Genomic DNA, 26,922 nt, shown 5'->3' with positions numbered 1-26,922 from the left:
TCAGAACTTTGTGGAAAGAACAGTCAGTTCCTCTTCCATGAAAAATAAATAAATAAATAAAATTAACTCCAGACTCACACTACACAAGAGTATATGCTCAGCATGTATACATACATACATTCTGCAGTACTGAGGCTCTTGGCCACTTACCTGTCTTCAAGCATAGATCACAGCTGTGGCAATACACATGGGAAAGAGGTTCCTTTAAATCCTTGCACAAATAAGGACTGTTGCACGGCAAATCCATTAATTCTGTCTTTAGTGCTGGAGGACAGAAGCTTGGGTAACAAATCTTTTACTGTCATTATTTGTTCTTGCACTGAGCTTAAAGGTGAATTTTATTTTACAGGTATTTTGAAAAACAATTTGACTTGTCAGAACAGATGCAGCTGCCCATGTTTCTGCACTGTAGAAACTCACATGCTGAATTTTTAGGTGGGTTTTGTTTGAGAATTTCATATTTAGAGCAAATTATGAGTATAAAAATCTTCTATATTCATCTGTTATAAAGCTGTTTTATATTTTTATTTCATTTCCTAGACATAATGAGAAGAAACAGAGATAGAATTGTAGGAGGGGTGGTAAGTATGGACTTCAGTGCATTTTTTCATGCATGTGTGTGAATATTGTTGCTTAATATGCAATTTCTTGTTTGTCATGGAATCTGTGTAGGCTTCCTGTTACATCATTTAAGCTGTTATTAATTAGTAAATTTTCCAGACTCTTTTGCCATTTTTATTTTCATTGCTTATTCTACAGGATTTTTGCAAGGTAAGAAGATAGGCTGAGAAAAAGCTCTGCAGCTGATGTGAACAGTTTTCCTTGGCCTGCCAGCAGGACAGTCTGAGCACCTCATAATTGACATTGGCCTTTTCCCAACTCCTCAGTGTCTGTAACTGCAGTGCATTCAGACCACAAATCATTTAGATGCATGTTCCCAGTGGAAGCCATAACCTCAGACATTTGCTTCTGACGTTGGACATAATTTTCAAATTAGATCCAGATGGAACTTTTGATTACTTTATGTCTTTAGATATTCACATCACGTTTTTAAATTCAGAAGTCTAACAGGAAAGGCTTTGGGTGGAATGGGAAGTCCAGCAATGCTTTTTCAGGTTTCCATTATGACTGAATTTTTCAAAAGTAATAAATGCTCATGATTCTGGCATGAGACCACACCTCCTACAAGAATATTGCAGTCCCCAGGTTTGTCCTTTGTTCCCACAAAACCCTTCCCCACACTCTGTGCTTTGCATGTGTAATGTCGTGTGTAATTCTGTGAAGGCTCTCCTTCCTTCCTCCCTTTTCTTTTGCCTGCACAGCCAGGAAAGAGGGGAGAAATGAGCAGGCATCTTCTTCAACTGCCTGTCCCTGTCACACACAGGGGAGCAGAGCAGACAGGGTCTCTGCTCCACTCAGGCTGAGAAGATGCAGTTCCCAGCTGCATTACACTGTGTAACTTGTCACCCTCTACTTTCCTCTCTGGAATGACCAAGGGACTGTCTTGCTAGTTCCATTGGACTGACTGACACCTGTGGAGAACAGAATGCTCCTCTTGTGGTGGCCCTGGCAGTGCCCTGAAGGGAATACTGAGGAAAGAATCTAAAAATTCAGCATGCACAGGATTACTTCCTGAGTATGATCTCCCAGTTACAGGGAATTCCAGGGCCAAAAGAGTATCACTGGGTAGGCCTTTATACACATATTTATCACTGTTTAAGTGTAGTAACCACTTCTAGTGCAGCATTCAGATGACTTCAGCCTGAATTTTGCTCAAATTCAGAATCAACTGAGCCATGTCCCATCTTGATGTTTGTAATGATGTGTAATGCATACTGTTGAAGGTATTTGATGCTAAGAAAAGGTAATACATACTTTTGAATGACTGGAGTTTTAATAAAAGCACATAAGTATTTTTATATGTCTGTGTATCTATATTTATATGTTCTAGGTACATTCTTTTGATGGCACAAAGGAACAAGCAGCAGCTCTAATAGATTTGGATCTTTATATTGGAATAAATGGCTGGTAAGTATTGGCTGTAATAAATGGCTGTATTTCTTTACAAGAAATACAACTGCTTTAAAATGGCAGCTGTAGTGAACTCATTGCTTCCTTTTAAACAGTGAGGTCAAGTTTTCAAAGCTCACTAGACCCTTAATCATCTGACAGATTTAGAATTGCTCACATTAGTCTGTTAACCATCAAAGCTCTTGCTGTGCAGCTCAGTGAGCTAATCCATGTCCACTCTACTACCCTCAGGACAGTCCTTGCTTGCAATTAAATAAGGTTGTTGAACATGGAAAGATTCCTTCTGAGGAGCATTTAAAAAACAGCCTGACTTTAAGGTGCCTGTCAAATGCTGGAGTAATGCAAATGTAACCCGAGTGCCTCATCCCCTGGTTATGCAGTCTGGATTCTCAGCAGTCCCCTGGCCAAATGCCAGCCAGCACCACTCTGTAAGGTACAGAGGCTGGCACCAGGCAAGCAAGGGCAGCCAAAGGGGTTCTGCAGCACAGTTTTAATTTACAAGCAGTATTGTTAAAAAAGGAAGCACATTTTTTTTAATTAACAAAATTATTTAGGAAGCTGTCTTTGCTACAAAACACTTTAATAGGCACAGTAATTACTTTAATATGCTTTTTATGGATTTTTTTAACCAAACTCTAAATTTTCTAGTTCACTGAAAACAGAAGCCAACTTGGAAACACTGAAATCAATTCCTAGTGAACGATTAATGATAGAGACTGGTAAGATTTTGTATCTTGGTCAGTTTGTGACAATGGGCAATGAGATATACTGGTGTAGCAATCATAAAGCAGAATCGAGACCTAAGGAATTCAGAACACTGGCCGTTTTCTTTACTTGAGAAAGCAGTTTACAGAACTACTCCTTTCCAGCCTTCTGCTGGAAGGAATAAGCTGCTGTGTCAGTTCCTGACATTGCAGGGGAAGATGAAAAGGACAAATTGACAACTTGGATTTTTGTACCAGCTTAAGTTTATTTTAAAATGTAGCTTGCTGGAGATGTGCCAAGCACAGGGCAATGGCTGTGAGTTAGCCACTGGCAGCAGTAATGGCATTTGGAAAGAACTGCTCTTTAAGTGGAATAGGTGGAAGAATGCTTGAATTCCCCTCTTAGCCCACTGAGCAGTCATTTTAAGGGACTGACTGAGGATGTTGTGTTCTTTTTTCATGTTCAGATATCAATAATTGACAGTACAAATACAGTATTTATTTTAATTTCTGACTCTTGAGAAAGGAAAATTGCAAACTGCTAAATCCTTAAATGTATTTGCACGTGAAGTATAGACCTGTTATACAGGAAGTTTCTGTGGAATGCATGCAATGTATCTGGCTGTCTTTATCATGTCAGAGGAAATTAGTGTTATGTATTATTATTGCTGATCTTTTCAAGTGTAAAATCCTGAAGATAGTTGTATAAAAATCCAGGATGTTAAATTGCTCTTAAATTTCCTTTTGAGCTGGAGGTTGTTACTGGAAGGAGATTGCAGGAGCTTTTGTCTGTAGAAGTAGTCAATCATCTATCTCATGCTGTTCTGAAACAATTGCACTCCTAATTCTTTTATTCAAATTCAACTAGATGCACCTTGGTGTGGAGTGAAAAATACTCATGCTGGATCAAAATACATTAAAACTACATTTCCTACAAAAAAGAAATGGGAAAAAGGACACTGCTTGAAGGACAGAAATGAACCCTGCCATATAATGTAAGTGTACTACTGCACTCTTATTTTAAATACTCCAACTCTGATGTGAAAAAGATAGAAAAATCCCAGTTCACTAGTAACGTAGAAAATAGAAATTAATTCTAAATATACTGAAACTTGTGCAAGGTTTTGCTTTATAAGCTGTGGAAAAAATTAAAATCCTAATTTTCCTACTTCGGCTATTCTGGATGTATAATGCTCCCTGAAAGTGAAACCAGTACCATTATTATTTTTTCACTTGATGCACTGTAGAAGAGGTTAAACCCTCTGAAGTAAGCTGACTTGAATATTCATTGCACTTGGTTTTTGTTCAGGTAATTTTAAAAACTGATCCAGCCCTGGGGATCAGGGGACAGTCCCACAGGTGGGACAGTGCTGAGGCACCAGCAGTGCCTGTGACACTGCTGCTGTCACAGGCCTGTGACACGAACTGCCACAGCAGGCATTTTGTCAGGGATGTTTCTTCCTTCTGCTGCTGTGCTTCAAACAATCCTGTGCAATTTAGATATGAATGACAGCACCCAAGATACAGAGTAGTGAAAGAAAACTCCAGGGGCTTATGAACAGAATTGGTAAGCACAGACACAGTTTTCTGCCTCCTTTCCACACAGTTCCTCACAGAAGTGTGAAAAACAGAAAAATGTGTAATTGTTTTAGTGAAATGTTTAGCTATCTGCATTAAATACTATTAATGGATGAAATACTGAATTTTCAGAATTCCCTGTCTAGATTTTGAAATACTGCTCAGGATAATACTAAAGATCCAGGTATGCAGTTAAGGTGTCTAAACAAGAATTTATTTGAGAAGTGAAGGGAAATCTGATGCTTTTTGAGACACGAAGGAACTTGGAAAACCACTGATGTAAAAGCACAGTTTAAGCTTACATGGTGACATCTCCTAGCGTTCAGGTATAATCAATGCAATTAGGTCAATTGTAATACTTGTTAATTTTTTTTTTTTTTTAATTTTAAAAGTGAAGAAGACACATTAGCACAGAAAGATTTCTTCAGTATTTTAAGACTTTCTAGGGTCAGTCCATGACTTTGGAGTTTTGGAAGAGATCATAGAAAACACTCTTCTGATCACAAGTGAAGGGCCTCCACTGTTACTCTTTCAACCAGCCCATGTCAACAACACCCCCGACATATTTGTCTGCTGCCTTAGTTGTAGTTTACAGAAATGTTTCAGAAGCCCCCAAACTCAAAATGCACAGTCTGTTCTGCATAGATGCAGAGTGCACAAATGCATTCAAGATCATTACACCAATGCTGTGCTTTGGCTTTTGCCTTGTTTTATGAACAAAATACTGTTTGGCTCAACCTTTGAAATTATTATCCCAATAATGTTCATTATAAGCAATTGAATTTAAAGAACCTTTTAAGCCTCAAGAAAAATTAGGAATGGTAATTGATAATTGGTGTTTTGTGACTTCTCAAGTAGCAAAATCTGGTGTGAGGGAATGTTACTCAGTTCACAAAGTGTCTTGCATGTTTCAGGTATATATACAGTTTAATACAGCTCAGTTGGCAGGAGGAAATTACCATTTGTCTGGTTTTGTTAGAGCTTTTTGGACACCTTTCAGTTTTGATAGTGATATTTCTGTTTCATATGTATATATTTAGAAGTACTTCCCTTGGAAGCTATTTTTTAAAAAGTTTAGCCACAAGAGACTTCTCTTTTCTCCTTCAGCAGTTTCACATACACAGTGTTACAGTAACTTACAGCCTTCTACTACATCCAAGTGAGCAGAGAGAAGTAAACCCTAAGTCTTCTTGGCTGAAATTCTTTGGTACTTGTTACTTATTTCTGTGTAGGCCTGATCTCACTCCATCTCACTGCTAATTCTGCATCTAGGAAAATATTTGCAATAATATAATTATTAAGAGCAACTTCTCCTATGCTTTCAAAAAAAGTTTAGCTAGTGCCTCAGCTTAGAGGCAGAATCCAAAGCCCACCAACCCACCAAACCTTACTACAAAGCTTAAGCTTCTTACTTTTCAATGTAGAGTTTAAAGTTTTTTTTGCTGCTACTGGAAAAACCCAAAGTATGACACATCTCTGGAAAGGTACAGAATATTACTTTTTTTTAAGAATGACTGATACAAAATCAAGAAAGCAATTGCAGAGAAACAGTTGTAGCTTGGTTTTAATCATGTTCATCCCGTTTCTTTTGCCTACTCTTCCTGGCTTGTATCAAGGCCCTGAGCCTTTTGAAATTGCTCAGAAATATTTAGTGCAAATACCTGGCCACATTAATCACAATTAAGCTAAAGAATAGGGAAGTAGGAGTAAGTTACTTTGGCAGCACTGTGCTCTGATAAAGATGTGTCTGGAATTTAAGATTTCTCTTAGACCAGTCTATTCATAGTGCAGCTTTAGCCTTGACAGGCTAGTGCATTTTTGTTTGAAAAATCAAGATCATTGATAAAGACACCCACAAAATGACACTTCCTTCAAAACAGAAAGCTGTTTAATTACCTCCAAACAAGAGTCAAAAGACCAAAGATGAGTCTGTACCAGTAAGCAAACCAGTGTTCAGTGTAAAGAAAATGGCAGTTAGTAACTTAAGAGTGAAGCTATTTGCATATCTGAGCACCCTGTCCTATTGCTCTTAATGTAGGTTTTTATTCCAGCTTAATCTCAGTGAGTTGTACATACACATGCAGCAATCTGAAGTACATTCTGAAGTACTGGGTTTCAGTCTTCTAATATAAATCTTTCTTTTTTAGTCAAATACTGGAAATAATGGCGGCAGTAAGAGAAGATGACCCACTTGAGTTGGCCAATACTCTATATAACAACACCATTAAAGTCTTCTTTCCAAATATGTAAAGTTGTTTTTCTTACATTTATTCAGCATAACTTCTGTAAAGATATTGCAAAAATTTAAAAATCATCATTCCTGCAAGTTCTAATCAATGGAAGCCAATATGTAGTGGGTTTGGGGTTTTTTATGGTACAAGATTAAAGCTGCTTTGGAAAAGGTGGTCTGCATTTGTGCAGTTTCTCAGCCCTCTCCCTTTTTGTCAAGATTCAGGATTGACTTCAAGGCCAGGCCATGCCTGTAACTCCAGCTAGCAGTGGAGGCACAGGATGAGCACCAGGCTGCTGCATTCACATGTGAAGCACTTCAAGCCCCTGTTGGCAGTTCAGGAGGGTCGGACACGTCCATGGCATGCGCTTTGCTGCTGCACCAGAAAGCTGAGCAGTGTCGCCTTTTGTTCCACATACGCAAATGCTATAGCATTAAGTCTACCAACCTATTGTTTTTTTTTTTTTTTAACACGACTCACTAGTTTTTTGCAATAAAGCTCTGCTAATACCGAATTTTTAAGTAAAGCTGCTTTGGCTCAGGCTTTCATTTTCTGAGTTGACTGGCTGAACAGTCTATTTTCACCAGTATTTTTCATTTGCATCCAGAAGACATTGATTGGGGATTACTGGTATACAGTCTTTGGCACAGCATTATCACCACATCAATTAAAGAGTGTTTTGTCCAACCATCTTAAAAACGTGAAAACATTTTATTCCATGTACAATAATGTACATAATTTTAAGGTGGTCATGAAAGAGACCAGCAAAAATTAGAGGTATATTTACAGTAGCACACACCACAGTAAACAACCACCATTCACAGACTCAACATTGAGATACTGCTGTTGTGCTTAAGTACAATAACTACAAAGTGATACTTTTATTCTCTTGGAGTCAATCTTGAACAAATAGCTCACGGCTTAGTAAAGAACATCCTAATCACCAAGAGTGTTAGAGTCAACATTAAGAGTCTCATTCAAGTGCTGTGCCCCACAGTCGCCATCTTCCTCATCACTATCAGAACTGTCATTATCTTCATTTAATTCATTTTCAGCATCAGCAGCTTCTTCTGCAACCCGTACAGGATTTTCATTTGGTGCTACAAACCCGTTGTTGTTAGAGATATTGGCATTTTCTTTGTCCTCAATATACACTTTCTGATGGCACATCGGGCACGTGTCCTGAATGTACAGCCACTTCCGAAGACAAAGTGCGTGGAAATAATGGTTGCATGGAGTAATGCGCGCAGAGGTGGTGAACTCGTGGTAGCAGATTGCACAGACGTCATCAATTTCCTGTAACCGAGCTCCTTTCACCTCTGGAAGCGAGTTGATTTTCTTCACAGCAGTGCGGCGGTTTATAAAAGTCTTCCAGCCATTCTTGGCTTGCAGGTAGATGTTGAAGTACGCGTGCAGACACATCATGCAAGCACGAATCTTGCTTCCCGATTCAAAAACCATCGTGTAAGCTCCATTTCCAAACATGATTACTCCAAATATAAACTCAATAATATTGCCAGTTGAGCGAACATAATAGACATAATCATCAAGTTTTTCCCATAGCACATTATAGTAGCCATCAATCATAAACAATATATAAACAGTGATAGAAACTATTACTTTTAGGCAAAGCTCTACACAGAAAGCTGTGACTGCAAAAAGCCAAGTATTTAGTGCATAGTGGTGCCAGAGGATGTAACTGAGCAGAACTGGAAGAATGAAAAGGCAGGCGGAGACAAACAGTACAGGAAAGTGTCTGCGGAACGATGACACGTGGGAGGCACTGAGAGACATCAGCACCGGGTCTGTCATTCCATGGATAAAATGCAGGACTGCGGTCAACAAAAGGCACATGTTTCGACTCAGGCGAACTAATCGTTCCTCTGGTTTCAGCCCACTTAAACCAGTCTGCAGAGCCAAAATGAAAAACAAGACGGGGGCTACAAACCCAAGCCTTTTGTCATCCTCATCAGTTGACCCAATGAAGGCCAGGATACCGAGTCCCAAATAATGCGCTATCGAGGAAATGACGGCACTCATGCCCAACACAGTTAAAGTAGAGTCACACCCACTTATGATCAGGCTGCAGATCAGTTCCCAACAGTTATCCCACGATATCAAGAAGAATTTTTCTTCTGTGTTGTTTTCAGCCATCTTTACTACATAAGTTAATACCACAGCTTGTGCTGTAAGTCTTGTTAGCCAAAAGACACGGAGTACAGCTGGAAACCGAATCCTTTTCCATGTGTCTTCCATCAAGAGCTGTAATCCATAAATACGATACATGTGCCTCACCAGCAGATAAACGTATCGTACCGAATAATAGAACCACTTAATTTTTGTAGCTAAAATGGCTGTGGTATTTAGTGTCAGAACTAGGCCTGAAATAAAAACAAGTACTTGCCGGACATTTAAAGGTAATTCAACAACCAAGCCAATTACAGGAATCAGTATATCCAAGATAATGAGTTGAGAGTATATGGATTGCATGTTTAGCAAGGTAACATATCCAATTCCAAAGGTAAGCTGAAGGATGGAAAGTGCCATCCATAGCGAAGGTCCTTTATGTGGGAAAATCTGAATTCCGAACGCAGCTGTGTTGTAGGCACTGTAGAAGTTTATGTGCAAAGCAGCATAGTAATTCACCAACACTGAAGTTGCAGCCAGCAGAAACGCTGAGGTGATCATGTAGAACTTGAAAAGTGCTCGCTGTTGTAAGACCAGAACAATGCTGGATACAAAGACACCTAAAACCAGATTGAAATAATTTAGTTCTCAGAAAAAGTTCAACAACAGATTTTAACCTATTAGCTCTGGAGCTACATTTATTTAATGTATCACTTCCCCATTAGTCACTTGTAACTTTGCATTACCAGTGGTGCTTTTTTCAGAGAACAAGCAAGAGGGCGAGTTAATCTCTGCATTTAACATCTGTGCACCTCAGTTGTGATGCAAAGCCCTAAATCACAATTACTATGAAGTTTGTTGCAGTTTTAGACTAGAATAGTGACAACTCCCAGCCTTTCAGCCTTAGTACTAAAATCCAAGGGTAGACAAGTTCTAAAAGTAAACCAAAGAAACTCCAACAGATGAAGCATCACCTTTATAAAGAAAACTCATAAAAAAATAACTGAGTAAGATTTACTAAGTCCCCTAATTCACCTGAGCAAGGCACTCAACTACAGCTGTCCACGATGGAGTACTAAAGAAAAGTAACCAAAACACTTTACTTAAACTCTTTAATGGGAAAATAGTGAAAAAATGCTGTACTTTGCTGTGGAGAAGGCACTTGTATTTCCCTTCAGTTTGCTTGTATTTCGGGTGAGTGGTGACAAAGGTCACATGAGGAACACTTTCCACAGTACACAGCTTCTGTGCACAGAATCCAAAACTGCACCAATTGCCTCTTTGCCAATGGCAGTGCAAACTTGTCTGTCTTGTTGTAAGTCAGATTTAGGCCTTGAAATTCCTGTTTGCTAACCTCTCCCTCATACTGACCATAACCACATCTTGACCATGCCTGGCAAGTCTGCACCTTCCTATGAGAAATCCTATCAGAGCTACTGCAGCATTGGGAGTTTGGGGTTACAGGTCCCTGCAGTAAACTTCTGCAGTGTAATTTATGAATTCCATCACTGTGCACCACATAGGTAAGAGCTCTGCCCTCAGAGGTGTTAAATTAAAAAGCACTTAGCACTAGATAAATTTCCTTAAACAGTTTCTTTTTCAGGAAACACACTGCCTTTGTTTTGGACTTCTCAATCAGCTTCTACCCTATCCAACTGCTTTCTCATTGAAACCAGTTTGGAGAGATTTCTATCTCTACAACTTATATTTGATTCTAAGTTGCTTTCAATCTCTGACTAAAACCAATGAAATCAAGAGTAATCCTCTTTCTGCTGGAGGGCAGCGTCAGTCTTTTCTGACAGTTTAGGCTGTTCTAAATCCACCATAAACAAGTGTTTAAAAAAAATTAAACCATAGCCTCTTGATCATGAAAATAAAACCTTTGAAATAGCATTTGATTAAAAAAAAAAAAAAAACCAAAAAAAACCAACAACCAAACACTCAAAAATATACAAAAAACCCCTCAAACCTTCAGATCCTGGAGGATTGAGAAGAAGGGAGAGGACCAACATGAATCAGCTGCTAAAGGCAGGCTACAAATAAAGTTATGAATTTGCCTGAAAAATATTCCTTGCCAGTAGCACTGGCTGATATAAACACATTCTCCTTAATCAATCATTAACCTGGTAACTGTGTGAAGTGGATTGAGGAAAAGCCTCTATCAGTTTTCAGACAGCCCCTTGCATCGTAGCTCAGTTCTTCCAGGAAAAGCTGAATATTGCTTCCATGCAGCACTTTCTACAAAATAAGCTTGACAGTTGCCTTGTCATTTTAACCACGACAAACATCTTTAGGAAAGCCAGTACTGGTGACAAGTTTGTAGCCTTTGTCTTTTCTCAGGAGTCACAGAAAAGGCTCACATGCCTGTGCAAGGTCATTATTTATGTAATTGTGATCATTTGAGCTAAAGGAGATGCATTTTGCAGTAAGCAGGCTGCTCTGAAACACGCCTTACCAAAACCTATTTTTGTGCCTTGCAGTGGCAGTAACAGGCCTGTATTTAGATACTGCAGGTCATCCTGAAACACTGACGTTTCACATGCAAGACACATCTCTAAAAACAGTACAGCAGTGAGTCAATAGAGCTTGTCCTACTGGTTCCTCTGAACAGGCACTAACAAAAAGTACAGCATGTCTCTGTTAATACATATAGGGAAAAGTCAAGGCTCACGGAATGAGACTCAAAAGACCCTAAGAGGTAACAGATCTCAGAAGGGGCAGTGAGCACTCCTTTCCCCCATCTCCATTTATGTCACTTAGTCCATCTCAGCATGAGGAGACTTTGCCCTGCCCTGTGCCCTTCAAAACAGTAGTCTTTTTCCATTTTCCCTCTGCTAAGAAATGCTGCAGTTCCTCCTTTGATAAAGGTTTGTCTCTCTACTCATCTTTACTATTTCTACCTGTGCCACCCCATTGGCAACTGTCCCAGTATGGCCTCCAAACACAGCACTCGCTGTGTTTGAACCAAACCACGCTGCACTTGCTTTTAAAAGAATTTCTTGTGTTACAATGAATGTCTCTGTCTCATTTTCTTTCCTTTAACTCCTGAAAATTGTTAGTATCTTCATAGCCACCCACCACTTAGGATTTGACTTTCAGTCATGTGCAGGGGACAATCACTTTTACACATCAGCACTTCGTTCATGTGGAACTGCCAAACTATTTTTCCCTAGCTCCAGTCATTCTATTTACTTCCACATCCTTCTGCAGACTCAAGTATTTATAGAACCCTTCTCAAAACTCAGTGTCCTCACTGAGGAGGGACTGCTGTCTGAGGTGACAGTCACATACTCCTGGGGGTGGTGGCTCTGCTGAAATTGAGATACTTAAACCCAGTGCAAAGATACAAAAGGTAAACATTGTGCTGGGGACAAAGCAAGGTTAACCAAAAGCACAAAAGGAAACGTGCTCCAGCTGTGGAAGTTGGTTCTGTGCCATGTATAACTCTATTTACTTGTGTAGAGTGATGGAAGAATCAGACCAAGGAATCCTGCTGTAAAACTTTGTAACACCCACACAGATCTGTATTAGCATTCCTGAAGAGCTGTACTCCCAGAATATTTCAAAACTGTTTAACATCACCTCCAAAAATCATCAATCTCTCCAGAGCTTCAATCTTTGTGTCTGGTGGACAGACTGCCCATTTATCCTGTACTGTTGTGCTACAGGGAAAGAAAGTTTGGATCAGTACTTCAAAGTCTGCAAATGGTAAGTAAAAGGACATTTTCCCATTATTTAAATAGAGAATGATCCAAAAGAACGAGATCACTTTCCTAATAGCAGCAAAAACCCAATCCTGTAATCCTTAAATTCAGATGAGAAAAAAACATGCAAAATCACTCTGTTGTCTGAACCATGTGGAAGGTGTTAAAGATCATCTTTAGGTGCCTACATTTTAATCTTCAATTTTGGAACACCAAGATCCACAGACCCCTTTCCTAAATGTTCAAGATAAGTTTCTTGGCATAAAACACTCCCAAAGCTTTTTTGCAGAAGGCAAAAATTACCCTCTTCTTCACCCAACCCCTTCCAGAAGAGTGCTCATATAAATGCAAACCTCAATCCCAGTACCACACACTTGAGGGACATCACTGAACAACATATCCACCTCTCCTTTACACAGGGGGGATTCATTTTGATGCTCTTCTTACAGCATCTGGATCATACGAGGAAGGGCTCCTAAAATTAAGTTGGTGGGGCACTGCAATGCAAATTTTTTAAAAAGGAATTATCACTCTTAGCAATTCCATAAGTGTTGAACAAAAGGTGAAGAAAATGGGAAGCAGGGGGGAAGAACCCCTGCTCCCCATCCCAGACACACCATACTCATGGCACAGCAGGCAAAGGAGGCAACTTAGGACCTCCTCAGCATCACTTCTCATGTGAGCATGGACTTCCCCTGACACCCTTAACCAAACCAATAATAATAAACATAAAACATATAATAAATGTAAAAAGTCAAAATAAAACACCTGCTGCGTTTTGTTACCTTCCTTTGCTCTTCTCTCCTGCTGCCTTACTATAGGCAATTGTTTACTTTTTCCCCCTCTGCTCCTTGACTTGTGTGATGCAGTCACAACTCACTTCTCACTGTGCACATTTCCTTTAACCCCCTCTTCTGTGCTTCCTGCCCCAGAAGCTGTACTGCCTATTTCCTTCCTGTTTTTCTTCTACCATAAACGTCAAAGAAAATCCATCTCTCTCGGGCCTGCAAAAAAACCCCCAAATAAAACCGAAACAACAACTTGATTTGTGTTCTCCTTCCTGCCTCAGGGTCTCCAGCTCCAAACCGTGATCCGCAGCACAGCATCACCTGTACAGCAGCTCACTGAACGGGGCTGCCATTGAACCGAGGCTATGTAAGAACCCAAGTTATCGACATTGGAAACAGTATCACCTAGTTATACCACTGACTTTCATCCATCATGGGAAGAAAAAAAAAAAAAAGTTTGAAAATAACCATTGGCAAGTTTCAAAAGGCTTCTCTTTCCACTGTGAACCAAATTCCCGGCACTTCTGAACTGCTGTTGCTAAAATAAGGCTTTAACAGCGTATTTCAGGAAGACATCACTCTATCCAAAGGGTTTTTAAACCACATGAAAACCCTATACTCACTAAATCACATGTCTTCCGCCCTCAAAGCCCCCAGAGCGGGAGGGGGGGGGGGGGTTCACAGCCCCGAGCCCTCGCCGGCTCCGTGCACCGCTACGGGGGCAGGAGGAGGCGAAAGGAGCCGGGGAGACAGATCGGGGGGGTGAACGGGGCCCGGAGCGGGCACGAGGGGCCGAGGTGATGATCCAGCCCGGGCGGCCGAGCAGGGGCTCAGCGGTGGCCGAGAGGAGCTGCCGAGCTCCGGTGGGGACGGGAATCGGGGCCGGGGAAGGGGAGAGCCCGGCCACAGCGCTAACAGCAGCAGCCAGGCGCGGGTGAGGGGCGGGGAGCAGCGGCGGCCGCGCCGTGCCCGCGGTGCGAGCGGGGCCGCCGGGGCACGGTCCGTGTCTCTCGGGAGGGGAGGAAGGGAAGGCGTCTCACCCAGCAGCCGCAGCAGCGCGCCCAGCAGCGCGGCGCTCACGGAGCCGCCCGGCAGCGGGGCCGAGTTGAAGATGGCGTCGATGAGGAACAGGCTCGGCACCCGCAGCGCGACCTCCAGCCCGGCCCGCAGCCGCGGGCCCAGCCGCAGCTGGGGCAGCCGCGGAGGGCCCGGGGCCGCCATGCCCTGCGCGGGGGGGCAGGCGGGCCGCCTCTCTCCGCCGGTGGAGGAGCGGAGGGGGCGGGAGCGAAGGAAGGGAGGGCTGAAGGGAGGGAGGGAGGGCGGCCGGGAGCCGCTACCGCCCCGCGCCCGCCGCCCGGCGCGCCCGGCTCTCCCGCGCCGCCGCCTCCATGTTCCTGCGCGCGCCCGCGGCAGCGCCGCCCGCCGGCTCGGGGGCGGGGCCGCGCCGAGGGGGCGCATGCGCAGCCCCGCCCCCGGGACTGCCGGGGTCGGTTGAGTCGGGGTAGGGCGCGGAGCCGGGGCCGGGTCATGACCCCGCAGCGCTCTGAGGGCCGTCCCCGGGCTTTTCTCAAACACCTCCAGGGACCGTGACCCCACCGCTTCCCGGGGCAGCCCATTCCAGCGTCTGATCAGCCTTCTCTGAAAAACTTCCTGATGTCCAACCTAAACTTCCCCTAGCGCAGCTTAAGGCCATTTCCTCTCACCCTGTCGCTGCTTTCGTGGGAGAAAAAACCGACCCGCACTTGGCTAAAGCCTCCTTTCAGGGAGTTGTAGAAAGCTGTAAGATCCCCCTTGGATCTCCTTTTCTCTAGGCTGAACGCCCCCCACAACCTCAGCTGCTCCTGGTGCTCAGGCCCCTTCCCCAGCTCTGCTGCCCCTCTCTGGCCACGCTTCAGCCCCTCAATGTCCTTCTGGAACTGAGGGCCCAGAGATGGCCCCAGCACCGGACACAGCGGTGGGGCTGTGACCGCAGCACGGGGTGCCAAGGGACAGTCACTGCCCGGTCGTGCTCTTCACGCTGTTCTGGTACAACCCCGGCTGCCGCGGGTCTCCTTGCCCCTGAGGGCACGCCCTGGCTCAAATGACGGCATGGCAGCGGGCCTGCTCCCATGAGCGCTTCGGCCCCTTGTGTCCCTAAAGTGCCCCTGAAGCCCAGCCTCGGCAGGAATCCCCTGCCAGCCGTAAAGAGGCGGGTTCGTGCTGCAGCCCCTCGGGAGGGGTCAGCCCCGTGTCCCCATCCCGCAGCGCTTCTCACGGCTGCAGTTTTGCCCCGCGATGTCCGGGAATGTTGGAGTGCTCGGTACCGTCCAGGGCTGTCAGGGAGCTGTGCAGCCTGATTAAATGGGCTTTAGTCAGAATTCCCATTTCTCTTGAGCGGGATGCACAAGACCTGTCTTAGCCAATGCATAACCATAGAGAGGGGTCAGAGGAAGAAAGGCATTTTCCTTTCAAACCCTCTCTCCTTTCTCATGCATTTTCACAGAAGCCACAGATACAAGGGCAAGTGGGAACTTCAAGCTGCCTTGATTTTTCATCAAGAGCTGTAGTGATAGGACAAGGCGTAAAGGGTACGAATTAAAAGAGGAAAAATTTGGCGTAAACATAAAGAAGAAATTCTCCGCTGTGAGGATGGTGAGACACTGGAACAGGTTCCTTAGGGAGGCTGTGGCTGCCCCAACCCTGCCAGTGTTCAAAGCCAGGTTGGATGGGGCTCTGAGCAACCTGGTCCAGAGGTAGGTGTCCCTACCAGGCTGGGACTAGATGATCTTTAAGGTCCATTCCAACCCGCTAACATTCTGTGATTGTACCATTTTTACTAAATAAAGAAATTATTACTAAATTGAAAGCAATGTGTAACAATATTAGCCCATCTGAAACTGGGACATTTCCCACCCCATCCCTTGTGGGAATTGAAAGTTCCAGGACACAACTGAGATGAGCTTGTGAGCCTGTTGGCATCTGCCACGCTGCAATTTCCCAGCAGTGTCTGCCTGCTGCTTCACCTGCTGGGGCTCAGCCTTTGCACGAACCTCATTTGTCCATGGCTTAAGCCCTTGGAAGCCTTTCTATTGTTTGCAAAGGGGTTTGGATCAGACCACAACAGTGTTGCACAGGAATTTTCCTAAGCAATGCCCCAGCTAACAAAGCCAGAAATGTTGCCAGATTGCTAAAGGATTGTATTACAAAATCCATGGACGTGGACAAAGTGCAAGTTTTAATCACATACTGAGAGGCATTACTCTGACGCAGTAAGTCTCCCCACAGCAAATAATAGAGGTCAGGGTTTAAAATGTGAAAACGTTTGAAGACAGCTGAATCACAGTGATTTGGACTTGCCTGAACCATTTTGCTTCTCAATTAAGTATAAAGCTGCTGAATGTAAATAACAGTATTTAATTTGAAATTAAAACCAATGTTTTAATTTCAAATCAAGCACATTAGAGTACTTGATAAATCCCAGTAATATATATGAAGATATTAATTTCAAGAAATGAGCAACTCAAAGCACTATTTATGGAAATGAAATTACCTGACCTCCCAAAGCCCTTTCAACTTCATTTAATATTCTCCTCTGTAAAGAGTATCTTAAATCTATTTTTGCAGTACAGGCTTCAGGATCAGAGGTGAGGCTGTAGTACATATTTATATGGCTTTAAGGACATGTGGATAAAATGGAACCCATTAAATGGATTTTCAAGTTTAAATACAAGCATTTACTGGTATATTTTACAGATGTTATTTGGGCATGTAAGTGCAGTCATGGATGTCTGCAAATTACTTTGTGCATGAACACTTCCAGGTTGTAAACATTCCAGAAATCTTAGTGTTAGTAAGGCATATCAAATGAGTATGTTTTACACAAAATTTTCAGAAAACCTATTTCTGTTAGCACTCCTACTTTTTATTTCAGTTCAATTAAAAAAAGGTAAATCTAAACTGGATTTTCAGGCACATGGATGCAGCATGATGACATCTACTGGATATATTTCATTTTGCAATTTGCACCACCTAGCTTCAAATAGAATAATAAAGCAAATTCAGCATGGTTACACAAGCACACCTCTGCTGAAATCACTTCAGTCATAGACACAAGTGCAGGAAAATTTGGCATATAATTAATTTTGAGAGTTAAATCCAGTCTCAACTTCTGTGTATATTTGGGGGTTAAATACTATTCCCAGTACATTTCTATTAATGCATCAAAAAAAGTTTCCCTGGTTGAGGAATTCTTCAATTTCTCATTGATAACTAACATACAAATTAAGAAGAAAGCTGCTTCATTTGTCTGTATAGATGAATTGTTGAGGGGAAATAGCTGGCTCAGGATGAAGGTTGTTCCCTGGAGCATCACTGGGACTGGGTGTACCTGCCCTGGCTGGGTGTCAGGTGTCAGGCCCACACCCAGGAAACAGCAGCACAAAAGAACAAGCCCTAGGGAGCTGTTTCATAATAAATAAGGATGTAATATTCAAAAATAGTTTCAGAATAACTTAATACACCTCATGTACGAGGTTGAGTCAGACAGATGCAGATCAGTCTATTTCAATAACAAGTCACTGGAATTCTTTGATGTTCTTTACAGTATGTGGCAGAAGGTTGGGGTTTACTCTGTTTACTCTGTTTAGCTTTTTTTCATCTGAGATTTTTAGAACAAGAGGAACTGCATAAATGTAAATTATCAGCTGTATAAGTCACATGCCTTGAATTAACTGGACATAAGAGAATTTTTATTATCTTCTGGAATAGTAGAACAGCCTATTTTCTATGTCAGTCTGCTGAGACCTTGCTTAGGGGCTGTGCCTATATAATATGACCAAATCTAAACCCACTTTTTAGCAAAACAACTTTAGATTTCTTGAAACTGCCCCATTTGCTTGAATGCTCTCATGATCCCTTTGAGCCAAAGGCTTTATTGGATTAATGCAAGTGCTCACATCGGATAGTGAAAAATCACATGGTCTTGCAAAAATCACATTTTCATAATTAAAAAGAATAAAAATGCAGGGAGGGTTTTAAGAGGATTAGCTTTTTTTTTTTCCTAATGACATGATCCTAAAAAACTAAATGCACACAATACATTTGCCTTGAAACACCCTGTGTAAATTTAGCCTAATTCAGTAACAGTAATTTTTGTAAGAATGAAAACAGTTGTCTCCTAAGAAAAATAGTGCAAATGCACATGTCAACTGTGTTTTAGTTTGCAATATATGTAGCAAAAAATCCATAAACTATTCCCAAATTTCATTTCTCCTTTCCAGAGACCTTTCGCAGTGGATTCTCTGATATTGTATTGCATTCCTCGTATAAGAATAAAGCTCTGTGCAATCTATCTTTCTTTTTGTTGTTTTTCATTACGATCACTAAGGATATATGTATTTTGGACTGAAACAAAAACCAAAAGCTCATGAAAGGAACCTAAGGTGGATTTTCTTCTCCTAAGATGATCTGCTTGCATTAAATAGACTGATCTGCATTTTTAAAAAGCCAAATATCAATGTTTGATTAATGTGGGCTTTGGTGGACTGAGCTGCAGCTGTGCCTTGGTGAGCAGCTCTGTGGCTCCTGCAGGCACAGCCCATGCCCCAGCTCTGCCTGGTGCTGTTGGTGTGAGCTCTGCTGGGACAGCACAGTGCCCACAGGCACAAAGATGCACAGCTCTCCCACATCTCTGATGCTCAGGGTGGACACACCTGCATATGGGGCACTGCCAATGCAGTAACGGCAAAATATTGAAAGATGAGTGAACATATTGCTGCCTAAAGTTCAATAGAAATTATTTACACTCATGGGAGTATTTTTAATATTGTTATTAACGACACCACCAGTCTTTACCCGGGAGTAGTTTATATCTGTGTCTTCTTCTGAAGAGAAAAAAGCAAATCAAAGTAATATTTTAAAAACTAAGATAAAACCTGTAAATATAGTTATTGACCTAGGGATCTTCTGAACATATTAAGAATTTCCCTACAAAAATTCATGTGGTTAAGATTAGTTATTAAGTTTAGATTTTAGTCCTTCTCTACAGCTAAATGCCATGGGCTTAGATAGCATGTCTTAAAAGATGCTAACAAAGCAGAAAGAGATTTACTTATAGTTAACATGTAGCAAACCAAATTGTAATGACTTGTTTGTGTGAAGGATTGATTTTGATTTTTTATCTGCACAATGTCTGTAACATATGGCTTTACAAATTTCTACAGAACAAAACTGTGCAGATAAAAGGCCTTTGGCCTTTGCCATCTGCGAAAATAAAAAAGGGCTAAGAGAACAAAGTATATTAACAGTTACTCATTGGCACATTTGTCTCATTTCCTAACTCTGACCAGCACCCTTAGAGACAAGGAGGATAGCTCAGGAGTGCAGCCCCTTCCCGCGTGTCCCCTGCTCCGGACGGGACGGACTGACGGACAGCCCCGTGGGTCCTGCCCAGCTCCTGCCCAGCCCCGTGCCCAGGCCGCTCCCCTCCAGCTTCCCTCATGCCCTCTCTGCCAGGCTCTGGGAAATGCACCGCTTTAGATCGCTCCTCCCAGATTCCTCCTGATCCTTGTTGATGTTGTTCTTTTGTTTTCCAAGCACTACAAGGAGAAATATCTGTCTGCACACACATTGCAGCTCCTGCTGCAGAGATTTGCCTTCTTTCCCAGAGCTGCTGACTCTGTGTTCCAGGCCTGATTTGAAGATATAACTAAGCAAGCAGAAACCAAAAGAATGAAGATCCCTTTTTTTTCCTCATTATTGCCATGTGTTCTTTTGTCTCCTGCCATTGTTTTCGAGTGTTTGAGTACGTCTTGCTTGAGACAGGCAGTATTTGAGCTTGCCTGTTGCATATCATCCCTTTTCTTAGTGGTTTTCCCAATCCCCTAATCCTGTTATTATTCCATAGAAAAAAACCAGCATGCTTTCCTACAAATTGCATATGCAGTAAAAACAGGTCTAGAATGTTCAAGTAGTAAAATATTTTAAAAGTATTTCAGATCAGATGCTAGAAATTTGTCCTAGGGATTAATATTAATTATATTTTTAATATTTCTGTATTTTAATATTAGTTTCTGTTTTGTAGCTGTTCCTGACTATTACTTATTGTAATGGAAATTCAGTACCTATTTGTTCAAAGAAAAATGTATCTGCTAAAACAGGGGGAAGCTGGAACACCCTGACAGCTGGTGCAGCACATTTTTTCAATTGCCAGACAGCAGCTCAGAAATGGTGTGCCTGAGAGGGAGGAATGGAAATGATTGTGTTATTGTGTGTGGAGCACATGGAAAAGCACATGCTGCCATCATAGCAGTTTTTCTGGCCTCAGCCATGCTTTGTGTTAGGCAGCTGTAAATGTAAGAAATAAAATGCAGATCTAGTGTTAATTTTTAAACTCATTAATGAAAATTTTCCCTTTGAAGCAACAAATAAAGTAGCAGCTGTACCTTGCACTATATGGGGTTTTTTGCAGCTAAGGAGATTAATTATACATTATACTCAGCATTTTTTCCCCTTACAAGGTGATGCATGGCTGTATGTGGGGAGTTTGTATCACTGAAATGCAAGATCTGCTTATTCCAATTCAATATTTGCTCAGTTATTTAGTAACATCTGGAATGCAGTTATAGAACTCCTGATTTACAAAGTGAAATAACAGAGGGCAAGGCAAGTTCCTTTAGTTTGGGGCTTGACATTCAGTTTACCATTTGTGCTGCTTGTTTTGTGGAAGACAGAAGTGGAGAGAATCAGAATTTTACTGGGAACTGGCCATGCCACAGCAGAAAATGTGGTGTTCCTGCAAACCCTGCCTTGTAGAGGAAATGTCATTTGTGAAACTCCTGTCACCCCTGAGCTGAGCCTGCCTGCCAGGCTTGCCTCTCTGCCTTGAGCTTCACGCTGCCATTCCCACTCTCACTGAACTCCACTGTCAGTACAGAGCTTTGGTGAAGAAATCAGAATGGAAAACCTCTGCTCTACTTTCTGAAGTGACATACAGGACAAGCCTGCCCCTAGTTCCTTTGTCCTCTGCCCACACAGTCCCAAACAGGAACAGTTTGCTGATCTGTGGGCTGCTAAATTTAGCTGGTTCTTGATAGCTGAAAACAGCTCACAGACCAGATTGTACTGCTGGTCACCAGCACCTGCAGCAAGATAACACCAGAGAGCTGATACAAAACTAGGTGCAAACAACTGACTGTGTCAGCTGCTCTCCACAGTAGCATTAAAATAATAGTAATAGTAATAGTAATAGTAATAGTAATAGTAATAGTAATAGTAATAGTAATAGTAATAGTAACATTAATAAATATTATAGTTATTGTTATTACATACTAGAAAGAATAATTTTTATACTTTTGTCTGAAGTGATTCACCTCTCAGGATGATTTCAGTCTTCAGAAGAGTTGATCTGGGGGATATGTGTTCATAGACAACATGAGAGAGACAAAAGTAGAGAGAATGCAGAATTATACAGAAGACTAGAGTTGCCATGGCAGAAGATGTAATCTTCCTGAAAGATCCTCCCTGGCTGAGGAGGATATCAAGGTGAATATCAAACTATATCACTGACTTTAATTACAGCCACATCAAATATTTGTGTTGGAACCTGATACCACATGAACTTTGTTCAGCCTCACCTTCCACTGCAAGGTTAGTGTTTAATAACTATTAATGAAACTGTAATTCCAGTTCTGATCAACACTAGTTTCCTACTGAAAACTACTTTTACATTACACACTGAAACTTGTGGCTTAGTGTAAAAGTAGCATAATAATACAGACTTGAGTCCAGTTGTTTTCTTTAAGTTTTGGATAAATGAAACTCAGGATATTTGCAGGTATAAAGACAGAAGCTGAAACTCGTGCAAATTTTTATGAATCAAGAAAGACAAATTTTGCATGGCTTGAAAGCTAAATTCCTCTTGATAGGGGAACTTCCCAAAGCAAAATTTCACTTCAAGCTGCTTGCTTGGGTGGTTGTGTAAACAGCTGGGAAAGCCTGTGTGGTACAGACAGCTGAGAGTGCATTTCCAGCCAGCCCCGTGGTGCTTGGTGGCCTGGCCAGAAGATGGCAAGCGTGTTTTGTGGGAGAGCAGAGCTGTGCCAGGCACACAGGTGTTCTGGTGCTGTAAGAATCAAACAATTCACAGCCAAGACTAGAAATGTTAACATTACTTATGTGATCCTTGTAAGGCTTGAACTGTGAGATAAGTAAAGAGACAAAAGCGGTGATAATTTACAGCTGCACATGCACAGGGGGAGAGAGGAAATGCTCGGGGAGGCAAATCCCTCTGACCCCACTGACAGGGGATGTGCTCCTCTGGGATGCAGCAGGTGCCAGCCTTGCACCTCTGCTGCCCCACATTTAGTGTCTGCGTGGGTAAGAGCAGTTCTGAAACAGCCAAGGGAGAATCCCACACAGGTCACAAATAGTACCCAGCATCTCCTCCAAGCTCTGGGCTTTCTGACCCAGCATCCACCCTCACAATGAGCAGGAGATGTTCCTTGCCTTATGAAGTGACAGTGAATTACAATCTTCAGTTAATTATTTGCTTTGTTCTGTTATTTCTATTTTTCCTTCCATACCTTTGGCATGGGGAGGGGCAAGGACAGGCATGCAGTGAATTTAGATACTGCTTTACAGCCTGGCACTTCTCTCTCTCAGCTATCAAAGACTTACAGTTCCTGAATCCTTTCCAGAATGCTGAGCAGTCCTTTCACTTCCTTAGAAGTAGAATAATTCTGTCTAGTGTTCCAGCCACTGGTAACTGGATAAAGCTCTTTGCTTATCAACTCATTATTGAGTTGGCTCGAAGTGCAAATTGGAGAAAGCAAAATACCTGTTTCCCAGTAGGGGCTGAACATTCAGATTCTACAAAGCTCCTGTTCAATGACCTGGCATTCCCCACTGTGGAAATAGTGTCTGTAGGGAAGACTAAATTGAAGGGATACATTTACCACTTAGGGCAAAATGTCATGATGCTCATAATGCCTCTGAGCTTACTGGAAATAATATAATAGTTTTGGAATTTACAAGAAGTGTGACTTTCTAGACCAGGGAGCTTTAGTGTAGTTGTAAGATAATCTGCTTTAGTAGAGAGCTGAATTGCTGACACTGATTTTCATTTGTAGCCCTTAGCTGGTCTATTAGATATTCTGGGCACAGGTCACTGGTTACCCTAAGGGTCAGGACAGAGGTCTTGAACTTATTTACACTTTGTAATATGAACTGTCTTAGGGACCCAAAGATTGGGTTGTGAAGAGATAGGGCAATATTGCATGGACATTTGTCAAAGGTTTTAGGCCAGATGAGTTGTATGACTGTGATGCAGCTGATTCAAAGCCACAGAATGTTTCCCACTGCTGACTGGTTTAGGGGAGCTACTGGGGGCCTCTGACAACATTTTAGCCACAGAAGAGGCTGAACATGATGGCTTAGACAGGTGGGGTTTGAGTATTGAAAATGCTTGAACTGGATTCCTCTGACCAGGCCATGAGGGGCTGCATTAACTCATGGACCAGAGAGAAAATGGATCCTCTGTAAAATGTTCCATTTTCTGTCATTGCACAGGATGAGTTCAAACTCTAATGCTATGCAAACACTCCAGTCACGTTGGACACAGATGGACTCAATGATCCAACCTCTACAATTCTATGATTCTATGACTTGTGGTGGAGCTAAATAGTGGAAAAGAATTTTTAGGAAAGAAGGCTGATGCAAACAAAATAGAACATACCAGGCTTTTTTTTCCATGCATTTCCATTATGGTTTACTTTTGCTAAGCTGATTTTCATATGCACATTCTGAGCAGCTAGTAATGTCATGAACAAGGAATGAAACAGAAATTTTAGATGTCTCAGTAATCAAAAGTGTGCATGGAAATGATACAGGAAGGATAGATTTCTTCTGCTTATTGAAAACACTGCAGCTTTGCCAGAAACTTCAAATATTCCTGACAAGGATGATGTTATATATGAGGTCAAGGAAGAAGGAGTTACCCTCTCATCTCCATTTTTTCATTTAAGGTAAGATGTATTTTTTCTAGTTAAAAGCATTGCAGCCTTCAACCAAAAACATATCCATACACTAGCTGATTTTTAGGACAAAATAACCAGTGGTGATAACATTCTCTGCATTCCTTCTGAGGGCAGGAAAAAAGTGGATGTCATAATATGCACCAAAAGATCATTCAATTAAGTATTACAGAAAGCTTTCCATCTCCAAAGAGCTCAGCACAGTGATGAGCTTCCTAGTGAGCTCTGGAAATTCTACTATTGATGGTTTTTATAACAGGAGGGCAGGGAGGTAGCTATGAAGATTTATTTTTATGCCTCGTATCAGTGTATTGATTTACATAACATTCATAATTAATTTCTATACAGTAAATGATGGAGTGTTTCTAACATTTGTATTGTGCCACTGTGATGTGCTCTATTCTGTTCTATTTAGCTGCACAGCATCTCTTCAAGGTGCAGTGAACTTTAAAAAGTATCCTGCTGAGAAAAAAAAAAAATCTGGAAGGAAAAAATACTTCTACCTGCTTGGAAGCTCCTGTGTCCAGCTTACTGTTTCCACACAAGCCATGTGCCAGGACTGCTTTTGAAGAAATGTCCCTGGAATTGCACCTTTAGTCTTGTCTGGTATGACAATTCTTACAAAATAATTTATTTGCACTGTCAGCAAAAAATTATGGTGTATTCTCCTTTCTGAGAGCCAAATTCTTGGTCCCTACACAGGATCTTATTAAACAGGATTCACTCCCCACAGCTCAGTGCTGTGAGAAACCTTTGCAAAGTTGCAGTGTATGATCCCCAGATGTTTTGGCCAGGGTGTCCACAGTGCTGCTATGAGTCTCTCTCTCTCCGCTCACCCTTCTCTGAAATCCTTCCAAGAGGAGATAAAGTGGAGGGCTCACAGTGGCTTTAGCAGGCTTTGGATCAGGCCATCTGGCTAAACTGCCTTGATCTGTTTGAACCAATGGACTTCTGTGTCACTGGTGAAATGGGAGGTCCCTGCTTTAATCCTTGTCCTGCCTTCGTCCCAGCAGGATGTGGCTTCACAGTGAACCAGACTATGGACTGAGCATCCTTTTTTTCCCAGCCCCAGATTAGTTCCCTGGTTTGCATTATCCCATGAGCAGTTCTGGCCTGAGGAAGCAGATGGGATCACACACAAAGTGCAGGGATAAGGACAGATCCACCTGTGCCAGATCCTCCTCACTGAATATGGGTGAACAATCTTTGAAAACCTGTTTGTGCTTTTTCATTATAAAAGCCTTGCAGTTTACATATGGTAAAGACTGTAACTACAGAAACTAAGAGCTTTAGCAGCTTTTCCATTATCTTTTGTTGATATTCCTGGATTGAATATCTCTTGGGAGTCACAATTGGCCTTTCAAAAAAAGAAACTATCAAAATAAATTTAAAACAAACAAACAAAAACCCCTAAACCAAGCAACCCTGAAAACTTCCAGTAAATACTTTTGGTGAGGCTCTTCACAGGAAAAAAATAAATGTCATATGGTCAGACTGGCTCAAACAAACTCCTAAGCAAACAGGCCTGTGGTAATTGTGGGAGGGAGGAGAAAGCCATGGGAAGAGCTTCGTACATTAGAGCTCAGAGTAATGCTTCTGACTATCCAGGGCTGAGTGGACCATCCCTTTATTATTCTCTCTCTTGCTGCAGATTTTTGTAGCACTTTGTTTGGGCTTTTTTTTTTTTTCTCTTAAGTCATTTTAAAAATAGAAACAGTCATAACTGGAATGCTTTTCTTCTTGTGTTGGAAGACAACAAATTACAAATGTGCCACTGGAAAATGATGCATAGGTATGTGTGTTTATGAACTTTGCATTTTTCCAAGGCAAATTAATCTCTAGAAAATACAAAAGAATTTTGGCTGTTGCCCAAAGTCTATTGTACAGGGACCACCCATAGTGTTGATATTGTTACATATTTGTTAAACATTCTTAGAGACATTTTGAACCACCATTCCTGTTCCCACCAAGTTATGTTGCTGGATTTCATCAATATTTCATTTCTGTCAAGATTTCCATGTCAGCAACCAACCTAATACACTAGTTTTACCTTTTCTTCTTTTTGATTTTGTGTATTGGAATAATATCCAGGATTTATATAATGGAATAACATTTAGGCATGAGGAGAAATTGTCAGGTATTCTCAGATTATTGAGCTCAGTGGAATGAAAGACACCAGCTGAGTCTATGACAAATGGGGAAAGTTTCTCCAGAACTGGCATTATTTCTGTTTAATGACACAAAAATCAATCATAGGTGTCTAAATCTAAATGTTTTTCTTCAACTCTCAAGAGAAAATTATTATAACCACAGCTGTTTACCTTGTTTCTTCTACTGTAGCAGCAGGCATTGCATTAATAACAGTGATTTGTATAAATTCCAGCAATACTGTGGCATTTATTGCATGGTCTGCAATCAGTGCACATTCAGTTCATTTCACATGGAATAACCTGGGGATGATTTCACCTTAGTTGATGAAAATTGATTGATCTGAGGGATAGAATTTGAAACTCTTTTATTTGAAATGAAGCCTGACAGGACTTTATGTTTCTAATATAAACATTATAGAGACAGGTGACAAGCATTACTTAAGCAAGACACAAATATGTGCATAACAGAAGCTGTTTTTCTTACCTGTGGCAGTTCTGAGACCACAATGCTTGTGCTGTCCAGGGGAAACTCCACAGCTTTCAATAGAATTCTCTGTTTTCTGAAAAATCTCCTACTACAAGCCCTCCTTCTCTTGTTGC

At 41.7% G+C, this 26,922-nt stretch overlaps 2 protein-coding genes across 5 annotated transcripts in view; one reads left to right on the top strand and one right to left on the bottom strand.

Annotated features, from left to right (window-relative positions):
- Positions 1 to 7,070, top strand: part of TATDN1 (TatD DNase domain containing 1) — a 16,973-nt gene extending 9,903 nt beyond the window's left edge. For 2 of the 3 annotated variants that reach the window (XM_059489494.1, XM_059489485.1), the window contains exons 7-12: positions 350 to 435; positions 541 to 581; positions 1,952 to 2,028; positions 2,680 to 2,750; positions 3,604 to 3,730; positions 6,461 to 6,714. In XM_059489494.1, the coding sequence (XP_059345477.1) occupies positions 350 to 435; positions 541 to 581; positions 1,952 to 2,028; positions 2,680 to 2,750; positions 3,604 to 3,730; positions 6,461 to 6,563 (505 nt within the window). In that variant the 3' untranslated portion in view covers positions 6,564 to 6,714. Of the gene's footprint in view, positions 1 to 349; positions 436 to 540; positions 582 to 1,951; positions 2,029 to 2,679; positions 2,751 to 3,603; positions 3,731 to 6,460; positions 6,715 to 6,762 lie in introns of those variants that run through there. The other variant, XM_059489502.1, reaches the window with a different exon arrangement.
- Positions 2,982 to 26,922, bottom strand: RNF139 (ring finger protein 139). Of its 2 annotated transcripts, none has more exons than XM_059489474.1 (2): positions 26,807 to 26,922; positions 2,982 to 9,291 (listed from the first exon to the last, which is right to left on the bottom strand). In XM_059489474.1, the coding sequence occupies exon 2, from the start codon at positions 9,230 to 9,232 to the stop codon at positions 7,481 to 7,483; it is 1,752 nt and encodes a 583-aa protein (XP_059345457.1). In that variant the 5' UTR covers positions 9,233 to 9,291; positions 26,807 to 26,922; the 3' UTR covers positions 2,982 to 7,480. The 2 variants fall into 2 exon arrangements, with proteins under 2 accessions (XP_059345457.1, XP_059345454.1); XM_059489471.1 differs by lacking the exon at positions 26,807 to 26,922 and adding an exon at positions 14,204 to 14,485.

The sequence above is a fragment of the Ammospiza nelsoni genome, chromosome 1 (assembly GCF_027579445.1).
Source record: "Ammospiza nelsoni isolate bAmmNel1 chromosome 1, bAmmNel1.pri, whole genome shotgun sequence".
In the NCBI taxonomy this organism is placed as follows: domain Eukaryota; kingdom Metazoa; phylum Chordata; class Aves; order Passeriformes; family Passerellidae; genus Ammospiza; species Ammospiza nelsoni.
Note: the sequence above shows the minus strand (reverse complement) of the source record. Positions and strands in the feature narration are given on the sequence as shown.

Bases quoted from the DNA above. Each gene is read 5' to 3' on its own strand.
- RNF139 (XM_059489471.1), bottom strand. From the start codon at position 14,384: ATGGCGGCCCCGGGCCCTCCGCGGCTGCCCCAGCTGCGGCTGGGCCCG. The intron at 9,292-14,203 runs GTGAGACGCCTT...ATCTGGTTTTAG, and splicing joins CGCGCTGCTGCGGCTGCTGG to GTGTCTTTGTATCCAGCATT.